Genomic DNA, 10,427 nt, shown 5'->3' on the forward strand with positions numbered 1-10,427 from the left:
ATGTGGCCACAGCTTCAACGATCTGCAGATGGCCTCGCTGACCCGAGGTTATGACAGGTCAACTTTAATAAAGGTTTGATTATTAGATGGTTGGCTAATATACGGTACTGATGTGTAAAAATGAAAAACAATTATTTTTGATAGAATTACTACTATACGATCATATAAGCAATAATCTATGTATTGTGCCCATAGGTGACTATGTCCCAGGTACGGAAACACACATGGCCCCTGAGATAGTGCGTGGGCAACCTTGTGACACAAAAATAGATGTGTGGAGTGCATGTTGCATGCTTCTTCACATGCTGAATGGCTGGCATCCATGGAGTCGCACACACAAAGTACCCTTATGTCTAAAAGTGAGTATATTAATGTTATTGTAAAACAGATTAGCACGATGTGTTTAATGCAAAGTATTTAAAAAACGTACTAAATTTTTTACGTAGATCTAAATATTCAAATCGATAGACACTTTAAGCTATTTAGTCTACAAACAATTCATTTTATGTTCTTAGATTGCCATAGAACCACCACCTTTGCAAGAAATACCCCCCTGCTGTCACAATCTAACGCACGATCTTATAGTGGATGGACTACAGAAAGATCCTAGTAGCAGAGCAGATGCGGTAGATCTCATTCACAAAGTGGACACCGCACTTCGGAAAAGTAAGCAGTGTACTAACATTCAGCATGTAAGGGGTGTCGAAAAAGTTAGTCTGGTCTAGTTGGGTAAACGCAATAGCTGACAATTATTATGCTATCACTCATGTATAATTAGGAAAGTGATATAGATGCTGACGATTATTAGCTTAAATTCTATAATGATTGATGATTATTGTATTACTACTGGAGATTACAGATGACATATATGGTGGCGTGTGGCTTGCATGCGTGAGTGTAATGCACAGTAGTCTAGTGGAGCAATGCCGAGTGAAGTAGGCTGCTGTAATGAAGTGTGCCACAGAAGTGAAGTGGGCCCCTGAAGTAAAGTGAGACGCTAAGTGAAGTTAGCTGCTGTAGACAAGTGAGCTGCTATGAAAACTGACCCACTTAGTCAAGAGGGTTGCAACTGCAGAGCAAGCCAATGTTGTAAAGTGTGGAAGCAAGTACCAGAGGCCTGAGAGAAGGTGGGTGCCTGACGTGCTCTGGAAAGTTAACTGCTCTTTGCCGAAAGGCGGGAAGCCTCAAATTAAGACTGTGGAGAAGATTTATTAAGACCGGCGTTTGTAGTATTATCCCTGTTGGCAAACAATGTGCTTAATATATAAAGAAGTGCATGCCTCATCGTATATTATGCACATCTCAGCTGCTCTGTCCACCAAACAGAAATCAGCCAGCTGGGTGGTGGCATAGATTTTTAGTATAATTTATGCCAATTTCTGGTGTAAATTATACGTAAATGTGGCTGCCAGCCATACCCTCTCCTAACAAGCCACGCTCATCTTTTTGGAAAGTGGAGTAGCATGGCATACCCGTCAAGAAGTTGCAAAATTATTGCTTATGCTACATTTTGCAACTTCTGTATGCTAAAAAGGCTTCATAGATCCAAGACTGTGCACCCAGTTGGAAAAACTTTGTTTCCAAGTTCCATAGATTGCACTGCCACTTCTTTGCTGCTCAAGTAAAGACTGTTAACTGTTCATTGCAGGGTGTTTCACCACACTTTTAATCCATTTTTCTACGGCGGTCCCTACTGACCAACTATAACATAGGCGGTGAATGCTGTTAAAATTGTTGTTGTTAGCCGTTTAGTCGTTCACGACCCTCGGCGACCCGATAGGCTCCCTCCATGTTTTTCGGTATTGCACTTCTTTCAGTTGTGTGATATCCATGCAGTATCAGCTCTGACAGTATCAGCCGTCGTGTCCTTTGGCGCCAGGTCTTCTATTACCACTGATCTGTCCAAGCATTATAGATTTTTCTAGCGACTCTGCTCACATTACATGGCCAAAATCCATGAGCCTGAGCCCAGTCATCTTGTCCTCCGTGAGTCTGAGTCCGGTCATCTTGTCCTCCGTGAGTCTGAGTCCGGTCATCTTGTCCTCCGTGAGTCTGAGTCCGGTCATCTTGTCCTCCGTGAGTCTGAGTCCGGTCATCTTGTCCTCCGTGAGTCTGAGTCCGGTCATCTTGTCCTCCGTGAGTCTGAGTCCGGTCATCTTGTCCTCCGTGAGTCTGAGTCCGGTCATCTTGTCCTCCGTGAGTCTGAGTCCGGTCATCTTGTCCTCCGTGAGTCTGAGTCCGGTCTTCTTGTCCTCCGTGAGTCTGAGTCCGGTCTTCTTGTCCTCCGTGAGTCTGAGTCCGGTCTTCTTGTCCTCCGTGAGTCTGAGTCCGGTCTTCTTGTCCTCCGTGAGTCTGAGTCCGGTCTTCTTGTCCTCCGTGAGTCTGAGTCCGGTCTTCTTGTCCTCTGTGAGTCTGAGTCCGGTCTTCTTGTCCTCTGTGAGTCTGAGTCCGGTCTTCTTGTCCTCTGTGAGTCTGAGTCCGGTCTTCTTGTCCTCTGTGAGTCTGAGTCTGGTCTTCTTGTCCTCTGTGAGTCTGAGTCCGGTCATCTTGTCCTCTGTGAGTCTGAGTCCGGTCATCTTTCCCTCCAGTGATATATATTGAGTCTTAAAAGATTCAGGACTTCTGTTTGTTACTCCAGACGTCCAGGGAATACGCAGCAGCTTTCACCAGCATAATAGCTCCAACATATCATCCTCCATCTGTCAGCTTTTTTTGCAGTCCAGCTTTCAGATCCATACATGGCTATGGGGAAAACAGTGGTTTGCATTATTCTGCATTTAGTTGCTATACCGATATTCATACTTTTACAGATTTTGTCCGTGGTTAGCATTGATATCCTACGTTTTAGCTCTGCCATAGATTCTCCAGCCTGGTCAATTTTTAAGCCAAGAAAGATAAAGTCTCGCACACATTCTATGACCCCATTGTCGATTTTGATTTGAATTTGGCCATTTTTTGCAGTTGTCATAATTTTAGTCTTCTTTAAGTTCAGGTTGAGGCCCATTTTTTTACTTTCAGTTTTAATCTTACATATCAGCTTTAAGCTTACATATGTTAAAAATGACATACTACATACCGTACTTCCTGTTAAAGTTTAAGATCTGCCTGCAAAGAAACAAAAAATGTATAAAAAAAAACAATAAAAGGCATGAAGATATAATTACACATCTTTCTCTCTTCTAGTTGGAGGTCTGAAATCATCATATAACACAGAATACAGAGAACCTCGAATATTCCCCCCCACTTTCACAGAGGTCCCGGGTTCGCAGCTCAAGACCTTTCATGAAGAAGCCATTGCACTACAGGGCTACGGTGTGCAGCAGATAACAGAAGATGCTTCCTTGGCAAGTCACAAAAGTGTGGAAGAAGGCAGGATATCATGCGAATTGGAGATTGAACGCCTGGAACTAGGTAGTGTGTTGATATGACTTTTCGAAACAATGTCAACATAGGAACCTTAAAGGGGTTAGCCGGTTCTTTAAAATCTATCCCCAGTATAGGCCATTGATATAACATCAGTAGGGGTTGGACACCCGCAACCACATAGATGAACTAATAGCTTTAAAACCTTACTTTTTGCTCTTCTTTCCATAGATCTATACATGGAGAACCTCTCTCAACCTTTCACTCTTGAGGAACATGAACAAATGTTTATGAGTGAGCAAAGCCTGGAGCCTATGCACAGCCGCAAGGTACTAACAAAAAACTACCACTTTGTATATTTATAAGAATTTTTTTCATTTTTTGCCAATAGCCTGTGATATGTTCACATGATTACACAACAATCTCACTTTTTACTAAATTTATGCAGGACTCCACAACAACTTTTGACACTAAAAGTTCTGGGATTCATTCATGGGACAGTCAAATGGAGCTTTTGAGCTTACAGAGTGATTCACTATTCAGTGGAGGAATCACATCTACACCCAGTTGGTTCAATGGTAAGTTGAGAGATTTGCCTTCTCTGAGGGGGGGTGGATTCACTGAAGCACCAAAGAGAGAATCCCTGTTTGCAACTCATTAAACATTTTGGGGTTTCCTTTTCCTCCTGCTTGTTTTGAGTTTCAAAAAACAATGACCCCCGATACTTTAGAGACCCAAAATATGGTGCATTGACACTGGAACTAAAAAATAAATGCTGTACCCTTTATGTGTTTCAGGGGTAAAAGTTCAACTAAGGTCCTTCACTGGGGAGATCCTGTATATCTGGGAGTCTGGTAGGACAAAATTGGGAGATCTGGCCGTTGGAATCAGCAGTCAGGTAAGAAATGGCGTAAGACTGGGTGATTGTACATTGGGGCGTAATGTATCAAAACTGTTTCGCAGCGGGGGAAAAACAGCCTTATTCCAAATAACAACTGATCAAATATCAGTTCTTATTCTCTAAATTGCATGGTAGAATTAAAAATTCTGGCTGTTATTAGCACTGTTGCCAGTTTTGATACAGAAAGCCCAAATTACCTAATATTGATGAAAATGTGTGGAAACCATGACTATTAACATTTTCTGATCTAGCATAAAAGTGCCCATATACCTTTGATTTCTCCCAACTCCCCAATACATCCTTTCACTGGGCAGAATGAGGAAAGCTACTGCCAGACAGCTCTGGCGCAACTTATGTTTAGGGGGAAACAAGAGGATCAGGTTTTAAAATTCAGCACATCGGATCCTACTTTCCCTTAACATCGTCTAGCAGTTGGCCAAAACTGCCGAAATCAGCAGGACTGACCAAATTTACCCTAATGTGTATGCAGAGTAAAAAGGGAGTCTGTTGGCTCTTTTGAATGCCATAAGCTAAATTTATGGGCTCATAAGAGCTGACACGCCGAGTCCGGGGATGTGAGTATCATACTTACCTTCCCCAATGTTCCCTCTCTGTGCGCTGTCAAAGCTGTCGCTGAACGCATCCGGCAGAATACCTGTGCATGCAGAGATTGAGAGTAGTCATCTCATTCTATGCATGTGTACAAGTAGTTTGCTGGATGTATTTATTAATGGCTTAGGCCGGCTGCACACGGCCGTGACGGGCTCCGCCGCGAAATTCCGCGGCGGAGCCCATCACGGCGACCCCCAGGAGACAGCATACTTACCTGCGGATCCGGCGTCCTCATTCCCGAATGACGCTTCCCCACCCACCTCCGCCGTGTCATGTAACACGCCCACCACGTCACATGACGCGGCGGCGGTGGGCGGGAAGCGTTTTTACGCTATCTTCCGCTGTGCCACAGCAGAGGATAGCGTGAACGGACGGCTTCCATTGACTGCAATGGAAGCCGTCCGCGCGTACACCCGCGGCAAATAGAGCATGCCGCGGGTGAGGACGGGTGAATTCACGGTGCGGAATTCCACCGCGGAATTCCGCACTGTGAGCCCTGAGCTATTAGGTTCAATAGAACCTAATAGCTGCGGGCAACGCAGCAGATTTCCGCCGCGAATTACGCGGCGGAAATCCGTTCGTGGGAAGGAGGCCTTAAACAGATGATAGCAGGGGACCGGTGGGGAAATTAAAGGGATATTTTCATCATGGCTTGTCATGGCTGAGATTGGAAAACCTGAAGCTTTGGTTCGACCACCTGTCAGAAAGAGCCAAATGCTTAGTGCGGCGTCGTTTCCAAACCTCTCATTGAAGTGAATGGGAGCACAGCTATTTCCGTAACTCCCATTCACTTCAGTGAGAACTAATGAAACAGCACTGGGCTTAAGTGCCTGGCTCTTTTCATAAGCTTTGGTCCGGTGGCCACTAGCCATGTCAGCAGTTTCCCATCTAGACTATGAAATACCCCTTTAAATATAATACTCACCTCCTCAGACTCAATTTGTCAGCTGCCCACTGTATAGTGCTGCACTTTCCTATAATGTTAAGAAAAAAGGGTATGCTATCACATACCAGCCTGTTGAGGGTCTCAGTCGAGGTTATTGAGATCCTATGGCTACATACTGTATGTGCCGTAAGCTTTCCTGGTACATATGCAAATGGAGGATTTACACGGGGCGGAAATCCCACAGTGGGACCACATAAAACGTCCGCTAGATTTCTGCAGTGGAAAGGCTGCATCAAAACCTGCACCATTTGGCGTGGGTTTAAAGCAGCTTTTCCGCCTGTATCCTTCTGCGGAAATCTCCACCATAGAGAGAAGAGAGGCCGCAGCGGAAAGGGCGATACAATTGGTATGTCGCGGATTTGAATTCCTGCGGACAGTCCGCAGTATGTGGACGACATGTTTGGAAATATCGTCGTCTTTGCTGCTTAGTCTTGGGCTTAAGAATGTATGCGGAATTTCCGTATGGCCCGTGTGAACCCAGCCTTTTGTGGATTGTTAGTTTGCTATTAAATTGCATTTTACTTCTAATGAATTCACTATATATTGATACTGCAATTCCGGTGAAAGAAATAGTGAATTCTTGCACAAATGAAAATTAGTATTGCAATGAGAAGTATATCACCACAGCCTTGATTGCTTCCAATAATAACTATATAAATTTGTATCCTCTTTTCAGATTCCTATAAAATCATTCACAATAGTGAACTCAAAGGGAAACCCCATCCCCTGGGACACAGACATCGCAGACTGTGGAATTGAGCTGCAGTGCTCCCTGGCTCCTAACCGCGGGAACTGGCTCTGGAGAGTAAAAAAAGGGAAGATAGAAGAAGGGAAAACAGGGGAGGTATATACAGGCGGAGGGACAAACACACCAACATTGTGGACCCCGGAGTGATCTCTATGGTTCAGACATTACTACACTCCTTACCCGGGCCTACTCTTGTGCCTTATGAATCGTCAAGTCCGGAAGTTCTATCAGATCTCATATGTAGGACACACAAGTGATCGTGTTCAGATTTTATAAAATGTAGTAATTATATTTGCAATAAGAAATTCTATTTTTTCTTAAGACTTTCCTTCTACATTGTTATTATAGAATCAAAGTGTCTAAATGAGTGTGAAATGAGCCTGACATTGCAAAGATGAAAGAACACTTGGTGCTAATGTCACCAACAGAACAAAAAATGACGATCAGGTATTGAAAGCCCCATTGGCAATACTACCAATTCTTCTACAATAACACGCCAATGACTGACCTTCAGAGATTTATATGGGTTACAATACAAGGTTAACCTATTTCCTGGCTTCCAAAAGACTAAACAACCCACCAGTCAACCCATAAATTAACCAAGCAAGCAACACACCAATATACAATTGTCTAGTACATGAGAAGATGAAAAAGCCATTTGAGAACCAGGGTGTTGATTTGGTTCTTCATGATGTCAAAAGGCCTGGTGGTGGCCCATAAAAATCACTTTTGTGGGCCTTGTGCAAGCATTAATAGCACGAAGCACAAGCCGCCCAGCCAGTGCATTAATGCAAGGTTTAAATTCATTCTCCTCAGATGTGATACATTTTCTGCACAAGACACTTTTTCTATGTTGAAGAGGATATAATGTTTTCTTGTGGGTCTTGCCAGGAAAGAAACAACGGGTGGATTGTAGCTTTGCACTCCTCCATCCTATTTACAAATGACTTGTCTTGCAAGATATTGCCAATTTCCTTAAAGGGGTTGTCCCGAGGCAGCAAGTGGGTCTATACACTTCTGCATGGCCATAATAATGCACTTTGTAATGTACATTGTGCATTAATTATGAGCCATACAGAAGTTATAAAAAGTTTTATACTTACCTGCTCCGTTGCTGGCGTCCTCGTCTCCATGGTGCCGACTAATTTTCGCCCTCCGATGGCCAAATTAGCCGCGCTTGCGCAGTCCGGGTCTTCTCCTCTTCTCTATGGGGCTCCGTGTAGCTCCGTGTAGCTCCGCCCCGTCACGTGCCGATTCCAGCCAATCAGGAGGCTGGAATCGGCAATGGACCGCACAGAAGCCCTGAGGTCCATGAAGACAGAGGATCCCGGCGGCCATCTTCAGCAGGTGAGTATGAAGACGCCGGACCGCCGGGATTCAGGTAAGCGCTGTGCGGGTGGTTTTTTTAATCCCTGCATCGGGGTTGTCTCGCGCCGAACGGGGGGGGGGGGGTTTTAAAAAAAAAAAAAAACCCGTTTCGGCGCGGGACAACCCCTTTAACTGTGCTTGTGCACAGACATTATATTGGGGGACATAGAAGAAAGGAGGCCCCTTAGCAACGATCAGAATAGGTCTTCCAATATGGTGTCAGGTTTTGCCATTCAAGATAGAAAGGCCTAGTGTTACCAAATAACTGAAACAGAGTCGATACCCATTATCTGTACAGAGAATGAGAATTTTGTCAAATTAATCAACAGTAATTAATGATCATATAGCTCACTGATTCACTAGGGAAGCGAGAGATCTCAAGCTCCAACTTGGATGCCTCTTATATGTAAAGAATGGTTCCCATCTCAAATTCTTATGTGTACAGCTGGGTTATAGCATCGAGCAGGGCTGAGGAGTTGGAGTGCATATTGGGTGGAGTCAGTGGAAATGTACAGCCTCCAACTTCGGCTTCAAAATAAAGATATTATTATATATTGATATCTAATATATTAAGCCTGACATTAGCATTCTATTACAGTAGGTCTGTTATTATACCACCATTTATGAAGGAGCCAGTGCATGGGAAAATAGAGGCGGACATTTGGCTTCCTGACCCCACAGCCCTGGTATCTACAATGCAGATCTCCTCCCTTCTGGATCTGTAGTAGCGCTGATGTGTAAGATGTGACTATATTATGTCATCTGTGTTAGTAAGGCTTCTTGCATGTGGAGAAATTAAAAAGTTGTGCCCAATGCACTCCAACGCAACTTGCATTGGACAGCACACGGACCTCCCACCCATGTGCTGTACGATGTACGGGACCACGCACATATACATGGGCTATTTTCGTCCCAAGAATCGGACAAAACTAGAACACGCTGTGCTTTTTTTTTTGCATTTACTAGGCGTTTCCATCCAAGTAAAAAAAAGCCCATGTGCATACATCCACTCAAACGAATTGGGGCTACTTCTGGCTGATTTTTGGTCTGAAAATCGGTAAGAAATATCGTCCGTGAGCAAGTAGCCTAATTGTTACCAGGGAAGTTCAGGAAATATCTGTAAAATGTATGAAGAGGGAATAAAATAGCAATAATGAATTACTGTGATTGTAAGTCTGTAATCCCCACTGTATGCTAAATAAACATCAAATTGAACTTCGTAACTGTAGTTATTGCATATCTTTTATTATATGTATTTCATAGGTGGGGCAGAGAAATACAGTGATGCACGGCAGCTCCTGTGGTGGCACACGGACGGGTCATATCCCGCATGCGGGAGCCCGCAGCACAATACAGCCCTGTTGCCGGCCAGCGTCCGCGCGTACCTATATTGCGGATGGACCCAGCGGCTAGCCGTCGGACATGCTCAGTACAGATTTTTTTTTTGCAAATCTCTTTTCCCCCCGCAAAGTTAATTGCGGATGGGCGCTGGTCTGACGGCTTCCATTGACTTCAATGGAAGTCGTCCATGCAGAATCTGTCGGAAAATAGAACATGCTGCAATTTAATTTCCGTGAGCGGAAACTGCAATCGCTGTATGCTCATGAGAGTGGACATGCGAATGCTCTATTGCTTGAATGGATGTGGAATATCGCGGATCGTCCGTGCAGGTGACGATTGCGGATTCCGCAATTCAAACTTGGCCATGTGCAGCCAGCCTGAGGGCGCTCACCCACTGGCGATTTTTTTTTCTTTGCGTTTTGCGTTTTTTCTCAAGAGCAATTAGAATTGAATGTACTCCTGTCCACTGGCGTTTTTTTTTGCGTTGCGTTGCGATTTTTAACATAGGAACTGTCAGTTGCATATGTGTCCTTATTTTTCTCCTAATGCACCCATGAAAGTCAATGGAAATTAATGGAAAAGCCGCGAAAACGCCGCGAAAACCGCGGGAAAAACGCTGCGTTTTTCACGCACGAAAATCGCAAACGCCAGTGGGTGGGCGACCTTAGGCCGCCTGCACATGGGCGGAAATCCCGCGGCGGTATTTTCCACTGCAGCCGGCACATGAAAGAGCCGGGGCCGCCAGGCGTGGGTGAGTACGCGCTCGTCCCTGCAGGCTCTCGGGTCGGGTCCCGCGGCGAGAATTCTCACTGCCGGATCCGACCCGCTCGTCTGCAGGCGGCCTTAGTGAGAGGACTGCTGTAAAGCTTTCTCTACAGGAAGTATCAGCCTATCATTAGTCTGTGGTTAGTGGGACAAATGCAGGATTTTAGAGTTTTTAAAAAATATATAGATTGTGATTGAAAATTTAAAAAATAAAAATCACCAAACATTCTTAAAAAAATGTTTAACATAAAAATGTAATTTACATAATAGGTTGTTTTCTGATGACATATTCCCTTTAACCCTTTCCAATCCAATTTGTATCCTGGTTTTCCTAGGGGGCTTACTCTTTTTCTGCCGATATACAACGGCGCTATCTGCTGGCT

The 10,427-nt window shown here is 44.4% G+C and overlaps 1 protein-coding gene across 1 annotated transcript in view; it reads left to right on the forward strand.

The window, feature by feature from the left end:
- The window catches only part of MAP3K14 (mitogen-activated protein kinase kinase kinase 14), a 33,239-nt gene extending 25,559 nt beyond the window's left edge, over window positions 1-7,680 (forward strand). Inside the window, exons 10-16 of the mRNA XM_066588189.1 lie at window positions 196-359; window positions 516-666; window positions 3,184-3,411; window positions 3,595-3,692; window positions 3,812-3,941; window positions 4,161-4,261; window positions 6,499-7,680. Of these exons, the coding sequence (XP_066444286.1) occupies window positions 196-359; window positions 516-666; window positions 3,184-3,411; window positions 3,595-3,692; window positions 3,812-3,941; window positions 4,161-4,261; window positions 6,499-6,717 (1,091 nt within the window). The 3' untranslated portion in view covers window positions 6,718-7,680. The remainder of the gene's footprint in view (window positions 1-195; window positions 360-515; window positions 667-3,183; window positions 3,412-3,594; window positions 3,693-3,811; window positions 3,942-4,160; window positions 4,262-6,498) is intronic.
- Window positions 7,681-10,427: the final 2,747 nt, after the last annotated feature.

This window comes from Eleutherodactylus coqui, chromosome 13 (assembly GCF_035609145.1).
Source record: "Eleutherodactylus coqui strain aEleCoq1 chromosome 13, aEleCoq1.hap1, whole genome shotgun sequence".
In the NCBI taxonomy this organism is placed as follows: domain Eukaryota; kingdom Metazoa; phylum Chordata; class Amphibia; order Anura; family Eleutherodactylidae; genus Eleutherodactylus; species Eleutherodactylus coqui.